Source organism: Apium graveolens, chromosome 4 (assembly GCF_009905375.1).
Source record: "Apium graveolens cultivar Ventura chromosome 4, ASM990537v1, whole genome shotgun sequence".
Classification (NCBI taxonomy): Eukaryota; Viridiplantae; Streptophyta; class Magnoliopsida; order Apiales; family Apiaceae; genus Apium; species Apium graveolens.
In genome coordinates this window covers 20,984,511-21,009,689 of record NC_133650.1, presented here as the reverse complement: position 1 = coordinate 21,009,689, position 25,179 = coordinate 20,984,511, and the positions used below count along the sequence as shown (strand labels likewise).

Below are 25,179 nucleotides of genomic sequence, written 5' to 3'. Positions count from 1 at the left end.
AAATACGTAAGTTTACAAATACATATTTAGAAAAATTTTGGCAGCAACTCCTTTGTTTATAAGACTACCCGTCGATCGTAATCGACGTCTAAATTTCACAACAATTCCCAATCTCAATTCGCAACACCATTTCACAACGCATACCACAATACAATTCGTAATTAATTATTTAAATCCGAAAGTATTTTTCATAAATCATTTTATTTATTTATAGAATTTAGGACTCAGAAAATCGTCATCACCGTCCTCCGTTGACTCACCGAAGTTCATCGTCAACGGCGGTACAATTTATTGGCGCCCGATATATTACGGGTTCCCAAATAAATTATACTGATTATTATTTTTTTTTCCGCAGCAAAACTTTATTTCACGAATATTAATCAAAGATTCCCTGTAGTACAAAAATTAAAATTAAAATATGCACAGTCCAAACCATCAGCACCCAAGCGGCACAACAAGGCCCAACAACAAAAAAAACAACTCCATAAACAGGCCCAACAGTAAGGCCCGAAAATGTCCGGCCCAACTGCAAGCCCAAACCACAGAGAGCCGAACAGCACAGACCAACCGGAACCAAGGCACAACACCACCATCCCGGCAACACACACACACAACACAGACGCACACACACAGCACAACACACACACAACACAACACAACATACATAGCACAACATACACATAAACATATACACATTTACATGCATATATACATGAATCGGACCAGCCAAGCCAAAATAAGCGGCGACTCACCAGAGGAAACAAGCCGGAGAAACGAAAACAGCGACAGAACAAGGCGGCCGAAACACGGAGAAAACAGGAAACGGGGAGAGAGAGTGGAGAGAGAGAGAAAGAAGAGAGATATAGGAGAGAGAGCCGAGAGGATTGAGAGAGAGACTGTCGAGATGAACAGAGTGAAAGGGGAAACCCCCCCTTTTACTTATTTTTTTTAACAGATGCTGCAACCAAGCACAGGAAACAAACACATGTCCCCTGCTGAAATATGAAATCGACACGTAGTGTTTAAGATAAATACGAAGGTTTTGTGACTCGATTTGTCCCGAAATTTGAAGTTAACGGACTGAGGTGCACGCAAAACATTTCCAGAAAATTACAAAAATAGTCTTAAAATGTTACAAATATCCCGAAGTTTATAAAAACATAAATTTTGTAATTTTAAAATTATTTCTGAAATGCAATTTATACCTGCTTTTAACAATTAAACGAATCGACGCGCGAGTGAAACTAACTCCGAAAATTCCCAAAATAATTTTAAAATTTTCAGAGTAATACGAACTTAATAAAATATAAGTTTCATATTTTTTGAAGATTTCCATAATTAAATATGGATTTTACCATTAAAGACACTCAGAAAATCATTTAAAAATAAATAATTAATAAAATATTGATTTCTAAATTTTATAAAGTCTTAAAAATAATTATTGAAATTATAAAATTATAAAACCAATTTTAGAAATTATCCAAATATTTATGGAATTAAAACTGCAATAAAATCACTTTTACAAGCGAAATAAAATTGTATAACTCACTAATAATTCACACAATTCAATCCCACATATCAACAGATCACAAATAATTAAATAACAATCAATAACTGCTGCCAAAACAATTACATACATTTTATTTAATTACTTAAACCTTTATTACACTTTGAATATAATAAAAATAAAAAATATACACGAGTCGTTATACTAAGTGGGAGAGGGAATTGATATGAAATCATATCCCATGGTCTCCATTATTGTTTGTATGTAATTTAACATAGAGATAAATATAAATTATATATACGTCACCCATCGTGACATGTAATTTATGGTGTCTAGAATATTAAGGAGACTACTAGAACAAACTTCTTAAATTAATAACGAATATTGGAAGGTATACATGTCACCCATCGTGGCATACCAGGTTTCAAAGATTTCGGATAATTATAAGATATCATTTGATGGCATCTAGTATAATTATGATTTAAGATTTGATAATGGTATACACTTATCGATGGAAAATAATATTGACCACCCCAACGTGGCGTATTATTTAGTAATGGGACGGAAGTAACATTTAAACAAATTTAGGAGGTATACATGTCACCCATTGTGCCGTACCAGAAACTTATGGTGTTTAAATGTTAGTGCATTAATTTTAATAATTGTTACAGGAACCAATAAATCTTAATATTTAATGCACCCTTTATGTGTTATGTGATGTTTTTATGTATGATTCTCTGGATACAATGGGGTTTAATCCACTGTTCACCATACTTAAGGATAACAAACTTAACCGACCTAACTATATTGAATGGAAATGAAATTTGGACATTATATTGACCGCTGAGGAGTATAAGTATTGACCACTGCTCAATATGATGTCTAATTTGAATGAGATAGAGATCCTTGGTGCTGAACTTGATGGGGAAACCCAGATTGACATTATCCTTATGAGCTTTTCTAAGAGTTTTGAGCAGTTTCACTTGAATTACAACATGAACAAGTAGTTGTATAGTCTCGCGGAACTTCTAACAGAACTTCAGGCAACTGAAGGATTATTTCGGCAGAGTGTTCAAGTGAATATGGCTGAGAAAGTTTCTTCCTCTAAACCTAAAGGTAAGAAGAAGAAGAAAAAGGCTCAGACACAGAAAGCTGCAAATGCAGTGGGAGTTCAAGGTGGTGTGAAAAATCCTAAGGGAAAGTGTTTCAGGTGCAAGCAGTCAGGTCACTGGAAATAGGATTGTCCACTTCCTAAGAAAATAAATAATACTGGGATTTTATCTATCCAGAATGCTTAGAGATGGTGAGATATATGTGTTCATGGGAGATGCTACGAAAGTAGCAATAGTTATAGTAGGAGTTATTCATTTATCTTTTGGTTCTGATAGGATTTTGGTTTTGAACAATTGTCTTTATGTACCTTCATTTAGAAGAAATCTAATTTCAGTTTCTAAGCTTGCTATGGATGGTTATAATGTCTGTTTGGATCGTAATGTTTCTATTATGATGAATAAACGAATTATATGTTCTGGTACATTGCAAGACAATTTGTATATGATTAATCATAGTCAACCTGCACTGCAACTACAATATAGGGAATTGAACAACACGTCTTCTACATCTATTAAAAGAAAGAAACCTTCTAGTTTGAACCAAACATATCTTTCGCACTTGAGATTAGGTCATATTAACTTGAGAAGGATTCAAAGACTGGTAGTAGACGGGCCTTTAAGCTCATTGGTTTCAAGGCAAAGGGGAATAGAGCCAAAGAAGTGTTAGAATTGGTTCATACTGATTTATGTGGACCCATGAATATCCAAGCAAGAGGTGGTTATGATTATTTCATCACATTCTAGATATGGGTACATTTATTTATTGCGCTGTAAGTCTAAGTGCTTTGAGAAGTTCAAAAAGTACAAAGCTAAAATGGCGAAGCGACTTGGTAAAAGTATCAAGTCACTATGATCAGATCGTGGTGGTGAATACTTGCTTGAGAATATAGGGAATATTTATCAGAAAATGGGATATAATCCCAGTTGACTGCACCAGGCACACCCCAGCAGAATGGTGTAGTGGAATGAAGGAACCAGACTCTTTTAAAGAGTGTTAGATCGATGATGAGTTATTCATATTTATCCAAGTCGTTTTTGGGACATGCCTTGGAAACATCAGCTTATCTTATGGACCTAGTACCTTCTAAATCGGTGCCTAAAACCCCCTTAGAATTGTGGACCAGGGACAAACCGAGTCTAAGACACATTCAGATATGGGGTTGTTGTCCAGCACATGTGCTGAACAGGAACGCGACTAAGTTAGAATCTCGTACAGAAGTAAGGTTGTGTGTAGGCTACCCCATGGGAATGAAAGGTTATTTATTTTATAGTCCGAAGAATCAGGATGTCATTGTAAGCACCAATGCTAGATTCTTAGAGCAAGACTATATAATAAAACACAAACCCATGAGTAGTGTCATTTTAGAGGGACTAGTGGGAGGGACATATAATACCCAGAAACTGATAGTACAAGTAGAACATCCACAACAAAATGCATAACTTGTCACTAATACCGCACCAGTGCCTCGTCATAGTGGGAGGGTTGTTCGTCAGCCTGATAGATTCATGTTCTTGGGAGAGTCTTCGGACTTGGTCTCTGGTGAACATGATGATGATCCCTGGACATACGAAGATGCACTGCAAGACAAAGATGCAGATCTTTGGCAAAAGATAATGGAATCTGAGATGGAATCGATGTATTCTAATCAAGTCTTGGAGCTCGTGGAACCACCCAAAGGTGTAAAACCCATTGGATGTAAGTGGATCTATAAGAAAAATAGGGGATCAAATAAAAAGGTGAAATCCTGGAAAACAAGACTTGTTTCGAAAGGGTATACTCAGAAAGAAGGTATCGATTATGAGGAAACCTTTTCTCCAGTGGTCATGCTTAAGTCAATCCGTATTCTTTTATCTATAGCAGCTCATCTCAATTATGAGATTTGGCAAATGGATGTCAAGACAGCTTTCCTTAATGGAAGTCTTGAAGAAACTATCTATATGCAGCAACCAGAGGGATTCATTAAGGAAGGCCAAGAGCATCTTGTATGTAAGCTTAAGAAGTCTATTTATGGACTTAAACAAGCTTCTTGGTATTGGAATATTCATTTTGATCAGGCAGCCCAGTCTTATGGGTTTGATCAAAGTTTGAACGAAGCATGGGTGTATAAGAGATGTGAGGGAGATGTAGTGGTTTTTCTAGTTCTATATGTTGATGACATTTTACTCATTAGAAACAATGTTAAGATGTTATCTTCAATAAAAACATGGTTGTTCAAACAATTTGAAATGAAGGACTTAGGTGAAGCGACATACATTCTTGGGATCAAAGTAATAAGGGATCGCAAGAAAAGGATGTTGGCTTAATCTTAGGATCCCTACATAGATGGCGTATTAGCTCGTTTTAACATGCAGGACTCCAAGAAGGGTAATTTACCTTTCAGACATGGAGTTTCTCTATCAAAGAGTCAGTGTGCTTCGACACCTAAGTAGATAGGGAACATGAAGGCAATCCCTTATGCTTCGGCATGTAGAAGCCTAATATATGACATGTTATGTATGAGGCCTGATATCTGTTTTGCTGTGGGCATGGTTAGCAGATACCAGTCTAACCCAGGACATGAACATTGGAATGTTGTAAAAACAATACTCAAGTATTTTCATAGAACTAGGGAGTATATGTTAGTTTACAGGTCCTCAGATTTGTTTCCTCTGGGATATACCGATTCAGATTTCTAGACAGATAAGGATAAGAGAAAGTCCACCTCAGGATGTGTTTTTACTTTGGGAGGTGGAGCCGTAATATGGAGGAGTGTGAAGCAGAAATGCATTGCAGACTCAACCATGGAAGCCGAGTATGTGGCAGCCAGTGAGTCAGCCAAAGAGGCTATATGGTTCCGAAACTTCCTGTTGGATTTGGATGTAGTTCCTAATTTGCCACGACAAATCATGATTTATTGGGAAAATACTGGTGCAGTGGCGAATACTAAGGAGCCACAGGCCCATAAGGCAGCGAAACACATAGAGCATAAGTATCACCTTATACTGCAGTCCGTTATGCGAGGAGATATTATTGTAGTTGATATAGCGTGAAAGGATAACCGGGCAGATCCTTACACGAAGAGCTTAACAGCTAAGGCTTTTCAGGAGCACGTGGAAATGATAGGAGCCATACACTTGATCACATAGTTATATAGTTGGTGGTGGATTGATTGTAATAAGCAATGATATGCCCAAAGAATAGCTTAAGTATAAGTGGGAGATTGTTAGGGTATATACTGAACTATTCGTTTGAAGTATATAATAATTTTTTGAGAATCTTGTATGCATGTTTTCACAATGTATGTATATTATATATTGTAGAAAATCTAGTATCAAATGGGATAACAAAAGATTAGATTGTCAAACTCCTTATATAATATAGTAAAGGTTCACAGTTTAAGTGGTGTTAGACAATCCACTGGAACGACTGGAGTATTATTTGGAAATAGTTTATCTTGACTATTGAATAATACCTGTGTATGTTGAACGGGGTCGAAATAGTAGAATAGTTCTTTTATTCTAACAATAAAGAAGAACTAAGATTCTACGATATTATTATTGCTTAGGTTCTTAATCCGGCTATAGTGATTGACACTTGTATTTAATGCACATGCCTTGATTCATACATTAATTAATTTATTTTAAATTACGAATATATGTATTGGGCAATGACATTATATACAGAGTGCGATATTGACTATAAAAGGAAGTCCAAAGAATAGTTTCGGGTGATGATGTTCTCTTGAAAGCTCATAAAGATAATTGTGCTTTAGTCCTGCAGGCAGATTTGTTCTTACACAATTATAAGGTTGAGTGGATAATCAAGGATATAAGATATTGATTAAATTGATTGTCAGAAATTAATTTAATTAATGGACATGTGATATCTTAAACATGGGGAATTTAATAAGCAAATAATATGGGAGTTGAATTACATAATTAATTTACGGAATTAGGAAAGGTAGTGCAAATATTAATTCTTTAGTGGATTGAATTAATATTTAATGACTTTAAGCTTGGCCCAAAATGTCATTGGGAGGCCCGACCTAATTATCCATGATCCCTACTGTAGCCTATAAATATTCAAATTCTCCTGAAGCCGATAACAAGGTGTGGGAAAGGCGTGTGCATGTGTGCACGAGAACACATAAACGAAAATAACATCCTAGGGTTTGAGAGAGACACACGTTTTTCTCAAGGAGCCAACTAGGGTTTTGTATTTTCGGAGCTATCAGGAGAGATAAACCTTGGGAGATCGAAGCCCACACTTCGTCCAAGGAGAATCGAGGAAGACAATAGAAGACGTGGATTTGAATCGCTTGCGCCGTAGCGATTAAGGTTAACGTTCTGTTCGAACCCTCTATATAGAAATTCATATTGTAAAATGCAGGGTCGAGATCCGTTGTCCCAACACCTTTGTCTGACAAATTCAACAGTCTTATCTACTAAACATTTTTATAGATTCAAGGAATATAATTTTACGGCTGTCAATATTGCTTAATCTTGTTATATACATGCATGTTTTACATAACTAGCCCACTTAAACAAGTTCGAGCCCGACGAGCTCCCGAGAATAAAAAGACAAAAATAACCATATTTTGTAAAATTAACAAATATAAATTTTTTGAAAATAGCGATCAATTTTAACCGTTTAAATACTTTACTAATAGTTGAGTATCCGATAATTGAGTATCCCAATTTATAGAACCATTAATAGTTGTTTATTTCATATACTTCATATACGTAATACTCGGTTGAGAATTCGATATCTCATGTATACTGGATACATCACTAATAACTGGCTATCATAAATATTAAACTTGGTCAACTTGCAGATAAAATTAGTTAATATTATTAATTTTATGTAACAAGGAGGCTAAAGTTATATTTCACCTCTTAGGAGCTGCCATTTCGAATTACATCTCTACGTACAAACCAGTCGTACCGAAAGCTACAGGCCTATAATGATGATCATAATAATAATAATAATAATAATAATAATAATAATAATAATAATAATAATAATAATAATAATAATAATAATAATAATAATAATAATAATAATAATAATAATAATAATAATAATAATAATAATAATAATAATAATAATAATAATAATAATAATAATAATAATAATAATAATAATAATAATAATAATAATAATAATAATAATAATAATAATAATAATAATAATAATAATAATAATAATAATAATAATAATAATAATAATAATAATAATAATAATAATAATAATAATAATAATAATAATAATAATAATAATAATAATAATAATAATAATAATAATAATAATAATAATAATAATAATAATAATAATAATAATAATAATAATAATAATAATAATAATAATAATAATAATAATAATAATAATAATAATAATAATAATAATAATAATAATAATAATAATAATAATAATAATAATAATAATAATAATAATAATAATAATAATAATAATAATAATAATAATAATAATAATAATAATAATAATAATAATAATAATAATAATAATATCAATGCACAGTGCATGCCTAATACACCTTTTAGTCAACTAACAGATCCTACAAAACTACAAATTTTTAGCAATCATCATCAACTCAACAAGATAACTTAAAAGAACACCAGTTTTTGTACTAACAAGACAACATTAAAATAATATAGCGGGCACATATTCAGAACTAGATACGTCAATATTATGAGGCCACTTATGTGATGCCACGACAAATAATTGGGCGAGTCATATGAAAACCTTTCGAAACTTATTTTTTTACACATCATTGGATATTTGGATATCATATAGCTAAACGAGCTGTTTTAGAACACCGCATATAACTACTCGCTATCAATTTGTCAAATACTCTTCGATTCATAAACTAATAATTATCATAACAAAAAATTTCACAGTATCACAATTACAAAAATAAATCAAAGCAAGCATACTCACTATTATAATTCATGTTCAATTACAAGTAAAATCTCATTAGACGATTAAGGTACAGGACATTTACGGAAACACAACCTCAATATATAAATTCTCAAACCAATAATAGTTTAGTCACCTTCTTGTGTTTATTCTATAATATAATTATTTTATGATCTATACAAATTAAAAAAATAATAAGTATTATTGAAATAAAAATTTATTCACAACAAATATATATTAGTTCAGTGAAGCGTGGCTTTGAAGTATGTCTTGATGAGTAGGAGAAGAAGAATGACGAAAGTGGCAGCGATGTCCATAAGGGCACATATTACCAGAGATGAACATTCGGCATATCTCAGTTTTGTAACGGGGATGCCGTATTACGGGACGAAGTTCTGCAACTCCATGCGCAAATCGGCAATTGTTCCCGTACGGGCACTCACCACTCTCTTCCCACTTGTTGCACAGTTCCGTTTTCTGCATTCCCTGATTGTACACCTCAATGTCCATTTCAACTCCTTCCACTTCTCCCATCGCACCGTTCGTGTATAATCGTCTCTGTTAAATTTTTAAAATACAATCAATGTCGCAATTACTTAAAATAGGCGTTTGACAATAAATTAGGAACTGTTTTAGTGGTTTGTAATAGTGTGACAAGTTTATTGGAAGCTAGCTACGTCGATTATTAAATTTGACTCACCTGTTGGTTTAGAGATGGAGCAGTTGTGAATGCTGGCTGGTATGAATTGCACCTACGATTTTCCCTGTTCATGTTTCCTGTTGTATTGCCACGTTGATCATTCGTCTTCTCATGATTACTTGATCGAAAAGATATGGTCTTGGGATGAACTGCTGAAATTTTGTGGTAGTTTCTTTTGTCGTGGTGGTTCTGTTGAATTACACTTGTAGGACTGACGCTCGATTTGGTAATTACTCGACTATCACCAACGGAAGTTAATCGATGGCGATTATAGTCGTTGGTTAGGTAGGACCTGGATGAAGGGACAAGGCAACTGGTTTGTGAAAGAAGATTTATGCGGCTAACCAAATCTGCATTAGCTAGACGAAGGTTTTCATTTTCTTGGCGAAGAGCGTTGAGTTGTTTGATCGATTTCTGCAGAGTAGAGAGGTAAAATGCATAGGAGTAATCATGGAGATGGCTGTTTTCAAGGATAAAGCTGGCCTGGTTGAGGCAGTTTTGAGCAGCAATGGCGTTGGAGAAATGATCAAATGACAAGTCATCAGAGGAAGGAGAGTTTGAGTGAGAATTGTTATCTGTGGAGGATATGAGGAAATCATTGATGCAAGGATAAAACGTGGAGAAGTATTCATCGTCGGATGGGAGAAATTGGTTGTAGGAAGAACAAGTAGTAGGAGAATTACAAAAAGGATCCAAATTATTAGTAATATCATTAATAATGTTAATATGGTGAAGTAGACGAGGTGAGGAGTTACAACTGGAGGAAGAAATATTGTTGGCAGCTGTAGTGCCGCTGTTGTTGTTGTTGCTGTTGCTGCCGCTGCTTGCATCCCATACACAATTCTCATTCGACATATTCAATCTGCAACACTGTTTAAGAAATCGATCGGATTTAACAAACCGTTACAGGGAATGCGAAAGTTATATAGCAGTGCAGGTAGATCTGTAACAGAATGGTAAGTCCCACTTGTCACCATCCATGTCACAAATATAAATATATTACAGACATATGCTGACATGCATCCTTTGTCTAACAGTTAATCATGTTGAAACGTAAATCGGATCGTGCATGCATGGGACTGAGCTATCAGAAGTTGGAGGAATGGCTGGTAGTGTTAGTTAGGGGTGTTAAATTGAAGCTAGAATTGGGCTAATTCTAAGGCTGTAATCATGAGTTTAGTTTGATGGTTGTTGGATTAGTAAAGGGACTTGCTGCCGTTAATGTTAATTTTGTTCGTCTCTCTCACACACACACGCACCAGCATCAAATAATACAGAAATAGTTGCTTCCATTTTACTACTTTAACCAACTTGTTGTTCTTCATTTTCAACCACCACTTTTTTACAAGTACATTTCTTCTTTTTAACGTTTTGGTCTTGCTTGCTAAAGTTGGTGTTCGCACAAGTTTTATCCAGCGTTGCAATTACAAAATGGTGTTATAATATAGACAAAAAAGACATTCAAAAGATGGTACTTATCTCGACTGTTGTTTTTTCTTTTTGGCAAGAATGAATTTTTCCAGGACGTGTACTTTAATGTTTATATTTCAGATTTCATGACACATGTATGGGTATTATTATTACATTACCCTGCAACATGATAATTCAAAAGTTTATGCTAAAGAACACGTGAAATATAATGCAAACTTGTATTCATACTAAGTGGTTTATGACCGATTAATCAAAATTCACGGACTGTACAAGAAAAAAAAGTTTCACTATCCTCGCTAGTCAAGGCCAAAGGATAGTACGAGGTACCGAGCTGTAAATTCAATGGTAGGACATCTAGCCCCATCGTTTCCTGCTTAATCGTCACTATGGCACAACATTATCTACGAATGTCTTCGTGCAGTCACAGTTAATATAATTCACTTCTCACGGATTCAGAATTTAGATTAAAAAACAATACAAATGTCATGCGACTTTGTGTAAATACCAGTTTTTTTTCAAACTCTGACTATTGATTTGTAAAACATTTTAAAGCACCGTTGATGAATAAAATTAGCATTGAACACTTACTTTAAAATCTTTAGAAGCATTGTGATCTGTAATTAAGCAGGTACACAGGCACAGCATGTATAAATTTGTTTTGTGAAGTGCATTATTGAAAATATGTTCTCTCAAATGAAACTCACAATTAAAATAAATAATGAATGAATGGTGAAAAGATAAAACAACTGAAAATCACAATGGTTAAGTAGAGGCAGCCAATTCACGGGAAGCTACAAGAGATTTGTAAATTTCCATAACTAGTCTGCTATCGAACTCAGCAGGGGAGTAAGATGCAGTTGGAAGTTGACGTCCCATTGGAACTCTCTTCCCACCGAATACATTCGAATTCTGGCGCTTCACCAAATTTAGCATCATATTTACATAACCTATCTTCAGCTTCTTCCATAACCTCAATGGCGACGACAATACTCTCTTCAACCTCATTTTTGGGACAACCTTGATCCTCCAAGCTCGTCGAGGGCTGCCTCCTAACCGGACAGTGTTCATGCTCTTCTGGTATGCCCCCGAACCACTGAGTTTTGTGTTTCCCCTTCTCATCCTTTGAAACCTCTTCATGCTTCCATTTAAAGGGTTCGATAAAATATATTCCATTGTTTTTTCAAGATTACAAATTAGATTTGAGAGAGAAGAAAATTATGTTTGCACAAGTAATGAATACTGGAAAGACTGTGCTCTATGCACTATTTATAGCACTAGCTAATATTTAGATGAAAAATTTATTTTCCCAAAAATAAACAGGAAGTAAAAAACGTGTAACTTGTTTAATGAGTTCTCCAACTAAAAAAAACTGCAATTGTTTGTCAGATGTGGATCAGGAATATAATCTAATAATCTGGGGTATATCTGCCTGGTCAACAAAAGCTACCTCAGTGGCTCTATGTGGCCAACAGCATAACTTTAGGTGTGAAAAAGATTTGCAAGGAATATATTGGATTCCAGTATTGTCTCTGTGTGTATGGGCTAGGCGAGTTTAGGAAATACTGAGACAGATGAATGAGGGTTGCACGTTTAGGTATTTGCTTGCTACCATTCTCAACATCCTATTTTTTGCTGCATGCTTCAAAAGTAACTCCACTAATATGTAGTAGTAAGTGGTAACATGTTTATAAGTTAAAAACCAACCAAAGCATGCAGTTTACAAAGATTGATAACCTAAAAGATTACAAGATTAGTTTTTTGTTTTCCACATGATCAAACGAGTACAATTCATTTCATGTAATAATATGTGAATTACAATAAGCATTTCCTCTTGCACTCAATGTCGTAAAAATGGCTTGGTGGATCACACGACGGTTGGGATATCGTCTAGCGTTTAATCGTCCAAGTGGAAATTAATCGGAATGATTAATCGACTATATTTAAATATTATTTTTATATAATTTTTAATTTTAATATTAATAATATTTTTTATACAATTAAGTTAAATAATTATCAATATTTTAGTATCAAATATAGTAGGCAAATATTCTCATCTCATTTATTAGCTTCATTTTTGTATTAAATAGTTATATTTCAACAATTTTACCTTAATTTGACCACATTTTAAGTTTTTTACTGATTAATATCCCCTAATTAATTACTGATTGATCCTGAATTTGACTGTCTAGACTATTTTCTAACTTATTTTGAAAGATTTTATAAAAAAATCATCTAATTAAATGTCTAAACCCGTCTCGAGGTGTTTTAGTGACACCAAACGCCTAGGCACAGCCTAAACCGATTTTTAGAACAATCATTTATAGCTAGGGACGGCTTCACAGGTTACACTTGTTCTAGTAGCTAAGCCATTATTTTAAAAGTTTAGTTGGTTATATTTGAAATTTTGAAAAGGAGAAAAATTGATAAAATGATTTTTTTTCACTAGTTAATCATACCGACATATCCTCATTCTCTTTAATAAGATTTGAACTCTAAACTTTCAATAAACGAATAAAAAAAAATACTGCTACATCAAAAAGTGTTATTAATTAATGGTGAGTTCAACTGATCGGTATTGCCAATCGAATGCATCAGTCAAATGTAATAATAGGAGAAAACTATTTTTAATGTCAAAATTATAATTTGATTACAACATTTAACCATTTTTGTTACAATAAAAATTAACTGCAAGGTGAATTGAGCATATTATTATACGTTAAGTTGTTCCAAGAATTAGTAGAAGATTTCGTAATGTTTGAATATTAAAGTATGTATAATGTTTTATTTTTTTATTTTCAACTATGTAGTTAATTTTATTATACATGCAGTTTCTTGTTTCTTAGAGGTTAAAATACTGGCATCGTATCTTGTACCAGTAAAATGTGAGTGCATGCATCATCCAAGAATGGGACAACTTGTAAGCTTGTATTGGCTAATTAAACTGAAAATTAATTATATAAAATTGATGCCTAGGTATGTGAAAGCAATCCTGAATGATCTTTAGATGTTTATTTTATTGATGTCGTGTTTTGTCGTGATATTGTAATTTAATACCAACTGCTAATAACATTTTTTATTATGTCACAATTATTAAATTGCATGTAGCTTAGCATTGTTATTACAACAAATTAATAAAATTTATTCGAAAAGATGAGAGGAGATAATGTGTACATGTAAAACAAAAGCACATGGTTGGGGTGGGAACTACTAAAATAATAAACAGTTGGTTAAAAGAAACAGATGGACACACACATTTATTTATATATTTTAAAAACAGGATTCCGAATGATTTTACTATATTTATGTGAATTTGGAGCAGCTATATATGGTACAGGTAGGGAGACGGGAGTAACGACATTAAAAATGAGTTGTTTGGTTAATAATTAGTGGTTATGATTCTTTTGTCCCCCCTTTTAAGATCTGCATGTATTCGTTCACGAAAAAAATACAGATCTCCATGTATAGGTGGGATTAAAATGATCAACTCATATCGAATTAATCATTTCTAGAACGATCTTGTTATTCAAATTGCTAATATTCCCTTGTCAATTTTATGAGATATGATGCTAGGGCCGTCCTATTATTCAAATTGCGAAAATCACTATTTATAAGAGAGGACAGAACATGAGAAGGGACAGAAATTCAATTGAGAGGGAGGAGATTATTCAAGGCTTCTTGGGCTAAACAGTGAGCAGGGGTATCGCACGAACGAGGCACGAAAGAGAATGTGATGGAAAATTCTGATGCCATAATTCTAATATCATCAATTAAAACGGCACAGTTCTATGGAGGATCAAGATCCAAAGATGAAAGCTGAATAATCAACTAGTAATCTGATTCAATAATAGTTCCAGGTAGTCGATAATGAACGACAATCAAATTTTTTTACGAATCGTGTTATACCCAAAATTTACCATTGGGTCATGTCGGGTCAGAAACGGGTCAATTGGAATAGAATTGGGGCAAAAGAATGAAGAATAGAGTCGTGGACTGCAATATACTAAGGGCGCCCTCTTTATATAGGACGCGTCCACCTGTAGTGGATTGTGTAGTGGATTGTGTAGTGGATTGTGTGAATTGAATCGTTTGAAGTCAAGGTTGTCATGACAAGGGAACTAGGATGCGTCTGAGGTTCAGGGCGCGTCTTGTATGAGTAAAATCGATAAGATGGATTATCCACATGTTATCATAACCACAAAACCATGGAATGGAGAATAGAGAATTGTGTGCATTCCATACATAGAGGACGCGTCCTGTCTTTGGGAGATGCATACTATTGAATAGGTTGGGCTTGTCCTCATTTAGGATAAGGCAAACAGGGACATCTTGAGCACAAGGCAAGCATGGAATGGAGAATAGAGATTATTTTTACTAACGTATTTGTTGCAGGCACTCTTGGAAAAATTCCCTCCTCGAGACAGTCAAGGAGGGGGATGTCCGTGAAAAACTTGAAGCCCTCCAGGGGTATGCCTGATGATTGAAGACTGAAGGGTTTCGAGCACATAAACGCAACGAAAACGGTAATTAAAAACGTGAAAAATCAGAATTTTGAAACACACCGCATGATCCATAGGAAAAACATATATTTAATTCGTTGATAAGATTGTTTACCTTAAGAAGATTTACGAATTGGTTGACTAATGGATATCCAAAACTTGTGGAATTACCACGCATCCCGCTCTCGCGATCTACGCTCTATCGTTATCCACACGAATACTTGAACGCAGGGATTGAATGTGTACTAGCACAATATCGTTTCTTCTTGCTCTCTCCATCTTCTCTCTTGGTGGCTAGGATTTTTCGTAAAAGTCTTGCATACAAAATAAGTGACGGCCTCAACCCCGGGGTCAGGAGTTGACGTCACCAACAACAATAATAACAATCATAATTCAATCCAAATCATGAATAATACATAACTCGACCCCTTTACCGAGACCTTTTCCAGGTTTAAATATGACTTAGATTACGCTTAATACAAAACTAACTTATAACAATAATCTTAACAATTTTATCTTAATACACAAACTCAACAGACCATCTTTGGTCCAACACAACTACCTCAGAGGAGCCTGACGCGAAAGAAACTGGAACTCTGCCCTGACTACCGCGGAAGAATCTCCTAGGCATCTGCAATACATATATAAAACATTCTGCAAGGGTGAGCAATCAATTGCTCAGCAGTACCACTATATGAATAACAATTAAAAATGATATAAAGTAAAGCAGTTATAGGAACAGAATTCATAACTTGTTAGAAACATGTAAAACAGGTATAAATTGAATGTCAAAACTAGCATGCTCTGTAAAACAAAATCAACTGTCGTGTGCTGTGCATAAAAACCAAAGTTCAATTTTAGCATGTTATTTTCATTTTCAAACCTTCTGTTTCATTACAGGAACCATAAAACCATTTGTCCCGTTACGGGGACCCAAAACCATTTGTTCTGTTACTGGAACCTCAATCACGTGTTCCGTTACTGGAACCATAAAATCATCTGTTCCGTTACGGGAACCACTAAATCACAATCAGATATGTATTGGATGTTATCTAGGGACGGCTGATCAGGCTTCCACACAAATTATCTAGGATAGTTGGCCGGGCTATCACACAAAATGTCTAGGAAAGCTGATCGAGATTTCACACAAAATCACCGGATCCGCAGGGACTACCTAGGTCTCTGATTAAATATGCTGGACTAATCGGTTATGTAATGCGCGCAACCGAATTAGCCACAAACGCAACATTATCCAAGATCTGATTCGTTTTATCTAGTTTTAAAATCACTTTTACCTATCTCTTGTTAAAATCAATTCTGTCACAACACACTATTCAAAACCTCTTTTCTATTTTTAATCACACTTTCGAGATAGGTATTTTCAGAAGTTACTTTTCCCCAAAAGCACATATTTAATAACATTTTCAAACACAGGGGATACGTAACTTAAAACATTTCTGTTCCATTACGAAAATAAAACATTTAGCTATTCATATATACTGAACCATAAAAGAATGGTTAGGGGTACTTGCCTTGCAGAGCTTTACAACTATCTATGTTCGACTTTGAACCGATTCGGACACTCGGCTTTATTGCCTTACTATCCCACTATTCTGGATCCAACTTCAACGTTCAGGCTTTATCGTCTAAGCACTAGATCGCCTTGGATTCAACTTCAACACTCAGGTTCTTCAGTTGGAATCCTACTGAGCTCGTCGATTGTCCACTAGGTTATTTTTTAGTCCATCATCCACTTTCAGTTTCCCGACTAAAACCTACAGGGTCGAAATATCCTACGTTAGACGTCCAGGTATGCTTGACATATCCTCGCTAACAATCTACCCGTACGTTAACAAAACCCGACTCATATTATACTATTATACATGAATCAATTAGAGTTCACATTCTCGAAAGTCGGTTCGATGTTCGTTTTCAAGAAATACGTATAACCGTCATTGTACGAAATTAGGGTTTATAGTTTTGGCAAACATTTCATCACAACACACAATCAGGTCTCACATAAAATATTCATATATATATTTATACATATTCGTTCGACGTCCCAATAATTATTGGATATGCTCCCGTAATTCCGTAATTTGATTTCCGGGAAATCGGGCAGCGCTTCCTTTATTTATCGGACTACCCGTCGAATACAATCGACGTCAAACCAACAACAACCAAATGCAGCAACAATCCAACTAAAATTCCCGATCGCCGATTCAATCCAATAAATACAATCAAATCAATCGTCCTGATACACTATTTTTTAATTAACTAATTCGATTTGGAATAAAAATGAAAATAAAACTAATTTTATTTATTTTAAAATATTAGGAATCAGCATAAACATCATAGTCCATCGTCGGCTCGCCGAGGCTCATCGCCGACGGCGGCAAAACTCGCGGGTGCCCGTATATCCTGGGTTTCCTACCGATAACTAAAATTCTCGTACGCAACTAAATTTATTTCACTGAAATATCCGAAATAACCGCAAGAAATTAATTCAAATTTTCATAAATTAGTTCGAATAATGTCAAAATAATTATCATCGAATTTATCATAAAAATAAATCTGTAGGAAACAGGAATGAATAAGCCAATACTACGCGCATACACGCACGGTTAGCCGGGAAAGCAAACCGGCAGTGACCGGAATAACCAACAAGCAACACAGGAGGCATTACAATCCAGGCACACATATATATATCTCCAATATATACATACATGTATGTACCATCCAATCGGAAGAAGGGCAACCGAAACCACCAAGACTCGCCGGAGTTAACGGCGGCTCACCGGAACGGAAATCAAGAAACAGTCACGAGTTGAGGTAGAGCAAATGGAGATGAAGCTGAAAGAAAGTTAACAGATGGGAGGAGCTAAGAGCTGAGAGAGAGACTCCCGAGATCGAGCCCCCCTGCCCTCTTTCCCCCTGTTCTGTTTTCTTCTTCTTCCAATTTTATTTCATCATTCATTTTTTTTAACTTAGCAAATCACCGCAGCACACGTAACTAACACAGACATGGGAATTTGACACGTATCCTAATAAGTAACACGTACCCCTAACAACTCGATTCTGCTCCGCACTTCGCATTTTAAAGAACCAAAGTGCGGGTAAAATAATCTGAAAAAAAATACCAAAATAGTCTTAAAATTTTCTAAAAATTCCGAAACTAACAAAATAAATTTTTTATAATTTTTAAAGCATTGTTAAAACGCAACTCGTATCTGCATTTAACAATTAACGAACCGAGTTGCACTTAAAATAAATTCATAAAATCACGGAATAGTCTTAAAATATTACAAATATCCCAAAGTTTATAAAAATATAAATTTTCAAATTTTTAAATAATTTCTAAAACGCAACCTGTACCCGCTTTTTAACAATTAAAGAAATAACGTGCTGGCGAAATTAATCCCAAAAATTCCCGAAATAATTTTATAATTCTCAGAATATTCCCAAAATAAATAAATATGAGTTTCAGAATTTTTGTAGAATTCGGGAATTAAATACAGATTTTACGAATAAATACAATCAGAAAATCACTCAGGGCTAAATAATTAATGAAATATTGACTTCTAAATTTTATAAAATCCCATAAATAATTACTGTAATTATAAAATCATAAAAATAATTTTAGAGACATTCCAAATATTTATGTAAATAAATTTGCACTAAATTTACTTTTAAAAGTAAAAATGATTCAATACAACAAATTAATTAATTACACGAACGACCCGGTACACCATAATTCACACATACATAATAATAAATTAACGACGAGCTAACAGAAGCCATATGCATATTTTATTTATTTAATAATTCTATAATTACGTATTTAAATAATACAGAAATACACGAGTCGTTATAAAATCAGCCGCATAAGAGATATTATATAGAGAGTATAATAAGAATTATAATTCTTAACTAATTAGGGGTTATTATTAATTCAAAATTCCTATTTGTATAAAAATTAAGTCACACCTAATTATTTAACAAATGAATTTCATAATTAATATTAGTAAATTCGAATATCAATATTTATCTAATTAATTAAGTCATACTTAATTAATATTATAAATAATTTGAATTACTTTAATATAATTTAAATCCAATTTAAATTAAATATTCCTTCAAACATTCTTATTGTGTGACCCTATAGGTTATTATTACGTTGACAACGAATTTTAAATCTAATTTAAAATCGTAAATAATGAGCGGCATCTAGTAATACATCATTGCTACCCAAGTAATAATAATTGAATCGGTGATCAATTAATCTTTTCGTGAATAATGTACAATATAATATAATCCCTTTAACCAAATATTATAGATTAAATTAGAGGCATGTAATGTGTCATCCTCATCATAGTTTAATCCATATTTCTTTGATCAATGAGTAGACTATCATATCAAATTAACATTTGAGCGTGACAACACATTTCATTGTCTAGCTCACATAAAAGGCCAATAATATCACTCCTAAAATAGGAGGGTTAAATCCCATCTAGATCATTCATATTTCTCATACGATTCATAATATACCCAATGTCCACTTTTATCATTACCCGGTCAAGGATAACTTTTAATGGAATCAATGTATATTAATTCTCGTATAGAAATATAATGACTTCAGGTCTAAGGACCATTACATCATTATCACTGTGAGAATTACTTATGACACAACAGACATGTAGAATCTCACATTGGGTCTGTCCAGTACCATGTACATATACATCTGCCTGTGTTTTTGACTTTAGTATCATCATACCTATAATCAATGAGATGTGATCATCAGTCAACAAACACTCCAGTCTTAATGCTTTATTATTGTCCCTTATTAATACTTGACTATGGACCTTTAAGAATATTGATACTATTCTCATAATCTTATTTCTAAGTCATGTACTTAGAGATATAGAATTGCATATCATATTCCAAGGATATTTATTAATCTAACATTTGTATCGCAGAAAATTAAGAATTACTAAATTATAAAGGAAATAATTGATAGAACATAAACATTAATAATCATAATATCTTAAACTAAAACATCATAGTGTTGTCTCTAGGGCACAAACATTAATAAAGGCCCCCTTCTGTATTCAACGGGTGTCCTCGTTGGGGATGCAGGGTTAAATCTGGTGTGTGCTCTGGGAACTGTGTTCTTGTATTCAACGGGTGTCCTCGTTGAAGAACTTTGGATTCATCCTGCACTTTGCACCCAAGAGCTTGGGATCACCGGTCTTGTTATCTGGTGGGTTATCCTCATTCGGGGGACAGGGACGCGTCCGGCATTTGGGGTGAACCGTAGCTATACATGCGTCCGTAAATCAAGGTAGATAGTTGTAGCGGAGTGTTATCCTTGCGCAGGGTGAAGCATTATCCGTGAATTCCTACAATTACAGACGAGCCTTGGGCCTTCATGGTTGGGCCTCATAGTTGGACATTCCTAAAGCTAGCGGAAGATGGATTCTCGAAGGGCTTCTACCGGGCCTAGGAATAAGAAGTCTAAGCCCATTAGATTTCTTGTTCCCCAAGAACTACATCAAGCTTGATCCCTATATAATGGGTACGTAGGCACATTGAGAGGGGTAAGAAGGTGAGAGCTGAAAAGGAGCCACCACTTGCCCTAATCAATCCCAGCCCTCAATTAACATACAACCACCACACACTGCTTGATTTTCCGGAAAAGAACCACCGTCATAGATCTTAATTTCAGCGAGAAACCTCAAACTTTGTTGTTCCAGATTCCTCCGTCAACAAATTGGCGCTAGAAGGAGGGGTGCTGATTAAGATCACAGTCTTAGGAGGAAAAGATGTCTTACAATCATGATGGAAGTTCTTACGATGAAAGTGATAGCACATCTGAAGAAGAGGGAGAGGGAGGCTACACTCGCCATGAACCCTACGTGCCCAGAAACATAGTGGATCCTCCGCGAGTTCCAGATGTGGGAGGAACGCCACCAGTTCTCATTAGCAATATTGATATCTCGGAGCAATTGTATCACATGGGGATACTCTGAACAACTTTAACTCAAGGTTGAGCACGGTGGAGCGTCACAAAACCAGAAGGGGTCATTGTTTTCCCCGCCATGGCCATGCTGTGGGGAAAGCACCCGTGGTCGAAAGAGATACCCAGGATGTTCGCGGCCAAGCCGATGGAGGAAACCTGCAAATTACTCCATGACGCTTGGAATACTCTGATGATGTCGAGCCTATTGTAGAGCTTATCGATGAGGACATTGATGGAAGAAAGAGACCTCGAATCGATAATCAGGTTGTTCCATACTCGCATAGATCTGGGCGTACGATAAATGAACGTCGCTGTGCGGAGAATATCCAGAATCAAGATGAGGAAATAAGTGATTTTTCAACTCTAAAGAGGAGACTTGGCATAAGGCTCGAAGATGACAATTTGAGGATGTTGTTTCTAGAGTGGAAAAAGGAAGGAAACGGTGGAGAAGCGAGGCCCCATGATACGACATGTGTGTCCCCTACGTATCCAAGGGACGATAGGGTGCGGCACCGCAAACACGAGCATGCCCCTCCACGTGGAAGGTTTGGAAATTACGGAAGAAGTTATCAAAGGAATGGACGGGGAAGAATGGGATACCAGCATGGGAGGGCGCCCTATAATGGGAGACCAGAGGATGCGCCCTCAACTGAAGAAGCCCCTGCTATTGTTCCTGTGGCTTCTCACAGTGCTATGGGTAATAGATCTAGGACGCGACCTATGACCATTACGGCATCCAAATTCAAGAAAGGTTACAAAACAACAATGAGGTACCAAGGCACGGCCAGGAGGAACCTCGCACGGAGGAGAATATTCAAAATCAAGATGGAAATATACTATAGCCGCAGCCTTAGGGCGAGGGGCGGCGAGATCCGCCGGTACACCCGGGGGTTAATCCCGAGGAACATCAACAAGTTGTGGAGCAACCTCAATAACTCAATGTTCAAACCATTCCCGGAGTAGGAACATTTAATGTAAATGATCTTAAGAGGTTGCTCAACCATCTCAAAGGATGTAGGGTAACAGCAACTGCGCAAGCTCCATCCCATTTCTCTGTTGTTGTAAGGGAAGCACAACTACATGCGGGATACATGAACAAAACCAATGACTTGCTCTTTCATGAAAACTCCGACTAGGGGTGGCAAAAATTGACACGACCTGAAACCCAAAACGAAACCGATACGAGAAAGTACGAATTAGGGTTGGGGTTTTTTGATTTCGGGTCGGGTTCGGGTTGACATAAAATTAACCCGAAAAAATCGGGTCAATTTCAGGTCTACCCGAAATACTCAAAATTAACCCAAAGTATTTAATTACATATCTCATGCATATATCTTTCACATATTATATATTTTATCCTATGTATTTTGGCCCAATAACAAGCCCAATAAGATTAATAATGCAGTTAAAGTCAATTTCAATCCAAACTATAAACCTTATTTTATCTTCACTTTAGCAGCCGCTTGTCTTCTTATCATATGTATTCATTTTTCATCTTTCTTTTTTTCTCACTTTCTGTCTTCTTTCTCAATCAAAGGTTGTTTTACTTAATTTCTATCGATCTGCATACATGTTGAAGCCATGATTTTCTTATGAAATAAATGATAAATCGAAGATGTGGTTTGTATACATATACAATATGAACGTATGTATGTATATGCCCGGGGTGAAAATTTTTGACTTCATCCCCGTCTCATAATCTTTAAGAGAGATCGTAGATTATAAATATTCTTGAAGTTTTTTCACTATGACTTGGATTGGGTTAGAATGACCCGTTTGTAATTCGTGTCGAACCAGGTCAGAATCGGGTAAAACATGCATTCATAGGTCGGGTTCGGATTTAATTATTTTAACCCATTTCGGGTCGTGTCAGGTTTGGGTAGACCAAAAAATTAGATCGGGTACGGTCAACCCGACACGAACCCGACCCATTACCCAGAATTGACACCCCTAACTCCGACCCCGTGGAATTATTGGGACGTTTCAACATTAAGATGGATGTATATTAGGTACCTGACTTAGCACGGTACCGTCTTTTGGTGGCTACCTTTAGAGAAGGTGCTCAATAGTGGTTCCAAACACTTGGCCCAGGAGTTATCACATCTTGGGAACAAATGAAAACCTTATTTTTGACTAAGTTCCAAGCTGCGGTGAAGTATACGCCGCCTGTTACTACACTAGCCAATTTGAAACAAAAGGAAGGGGAAAGCTTGACTTCATATTTCAAAAGGTTCAATGCAGAGTCTACCTTGGTGAGAGGCGCAATTGATGAAACACTGAAAATATTTATTATAGCTGGCTTGCGCGTGGGAACAGATTTCTGGAAACATTTACAAGGAAAAGAACATGTGTCGTTAGCTGATGTACTTGCACAGGCTGGATCCTTCAAAGCGATTGAGCAATCGCTTGTCGAGATAAAGAAGAATGATAATACCCACAAATCAAAGGGGCGAGCTAAGAGGAGAGATAGGTCTGCAAGTCTAAAGTATCGGCGGAATGCTTGAAGTCCTAATAGGGTGAATACCGTGAATGTACAGAGAGAGTAAAGTCCCCATCGAATTATGAAAAGAGAGTGAGTAATTATACTCCCCTGGAGGCATCCATTGATCACATCTTTAAAGTAAACAAGGACAGAGGAATCTTCAAGAAACCAGACCGCCTGACCTCATGGCAGAGTAGAGATAAGAAAAAATATTGCGAGTACCATGAGTGCACTGGTCACGATACCCACGAATGTCGTCATTTAAAAGATGAGATTTAAGAATTGATCAAGGCTTGATATCTGGGAGACTGGATTGATAAGGTGAAGCGACATAGAGGAGACGACAACAAGGGGAAATATGAAAGGCATCCCCCACAGACTGAGGTTGATGGGAAGCCAATGGAGGTTAAGTTACAAAGGGCTGGGAGTATTAGAGCAATTTTCAGAGGACATCCATTTATTGGTGATAGTAATCGGGCGTTGGAGAGAAATGCAAGAGAGGCACGACACTTACCGCTCGCCAACATTCATAGTTTGGAAGATCGGCCTCTGAAATTATTCAAAGGAGAATCCGATGATATTACATTTAGAGAAAGAGAGTCAAGATGGGTACATCATCGTCATAATGACGCGTTGGTAATAACTATACTTATCGGGAAAATGAATGTGCATCGAGTCTTCTTGGACAACGGAAGCTCCGCGAACATCTTGTATTACAACATGTACAAGAAGTTGGGGTTCCCGGATAGTGACATGAATTTTGAAGATGCACACTTCTACGGCTTTACAGGAGAGGCAGTAAGGGTTATGGATTTGATTAGACTTCCCGTCATACTTGGGGAAGGATCTCTGTCTGTTACTCAAATGATAGATTTCAAAGTGCTGGATCAGGAGTCCATGCACAATGTTCTGGTAGGCAGAGCTTGGTTGCGAGCATTCAGAGTGATAATCTCGATAAATCACTTGATGATAAAGTTTTCGACGCCTAATAGAGGGGGTCGCAATACGAATCACGCGACTGTTATCACAAGGATATTAAAGAATTTTGCAGGAGAAGGTATGAAGGAAAATATTTACCCGTTGAAGAAGCGACGGGCGTTCAGGTGAAACCAAATGGAGAAGTTCACGCCCAATATTTTATAGAGGATCCAGAGGAAGAAGAAACTCACATAACCAACGCTCCTACTTTGGTACTGGGGAATGTTTCGAGGATTCACAGTGTGGAGGAAGTCATGGAAAATGATGAAGAAGATATTGTGCAAAAGGAAATTAATGGAGAAAAGTTGGAAGGAATAAGTGAGATTTTATAAAGCCTGGAAAGTAACCCCAAGGTAGATGCTCCTCAGAAACAGGACGCGCCCTTGGAGAGTGAAAATGGATATGAGGTTGATGCTCCTCAAAAGAAGGACGCGCCCTCCATGTTTGCAAAGAATGAAACTATGTCTTGTCCTGAGATGGATGCTCCTAGCTGTAAGGACGCACCCTCAAGTGCAAGAATGGAAGTGGAAGACACCT

General features: G+C 35.8%; 2 protein-coding genes across 2 annotated transcripts; both read right to left on the bottom strand.

The window, feature by feature from the left end:
- Nucleotides 1-8,507: 8,507 nt before the first annotated feature.
- Nucleotides 8,508-10,232, bottom strand: LOC141717888 (zinc finger CCCH domain-containing protein 9-like). The gene is made up of 2 exons (XM_074520118.1): nucleotides 9,237-10,232; nucleotides 8,508-9,094 (listed from the first exon to the last, which is right to left on the bottom strand). The coding sequence occupies exons 1-2, from the start codon at nucleotides 10,089-10,091 to the stop codon at nucleotides 8,774-8,776; spliced, it is 1,176 nt and encodes a 391-aa protein (XP_074376219.1). The 5' UTR covers nucleotides 10,092-10,232; the 3' UTR covers nucleotides 8,508-8,773.
- Nucleotides 10,233-11,429: 1,197 nt separating this feature from the next.
- On the bottom strand, nucleotides 11,430-11,840 carry LOC141718409 (uncharacterized). Its single transcript, XM_074520790.1, has one exon. It carries the CDS (start codon nucleotides 11,838-11,840, stop codon nucleotides 11,430-11,432), a length of 411 nt encoding a protein of 136 aa, XP_074376891.1.
- Nucleotides 11,841-25,179: the final 13,339 nt, after the last annotated feature.

What these genes read in the sequence shown, in the direction of transcription:
- LOC141717888 (XM_074520118.1), bottom strand. Translation starts at nt 10,091, where the DNA reads ATGTCGAATGAGAATTGTGTATGGGATGCAAGCAGCGGCAGCAACAGC. An exon ending in CTCCATCTCTAAACCAACAG is followed by an intron (nt 9,095 to 9,236) that starts GTGAGTCAAATT and finishes AAAATTTAACAG; the next exon opens with AGACGATTATACACGAACGG.
- LOC141718409 (XM_074520790.1), bottom strand. Translation starts at nt 11,840, where the DNA reads ATGGAATATATTTTATCGAACCCTTTAAATGGAAGCATGAAGAGGTTT.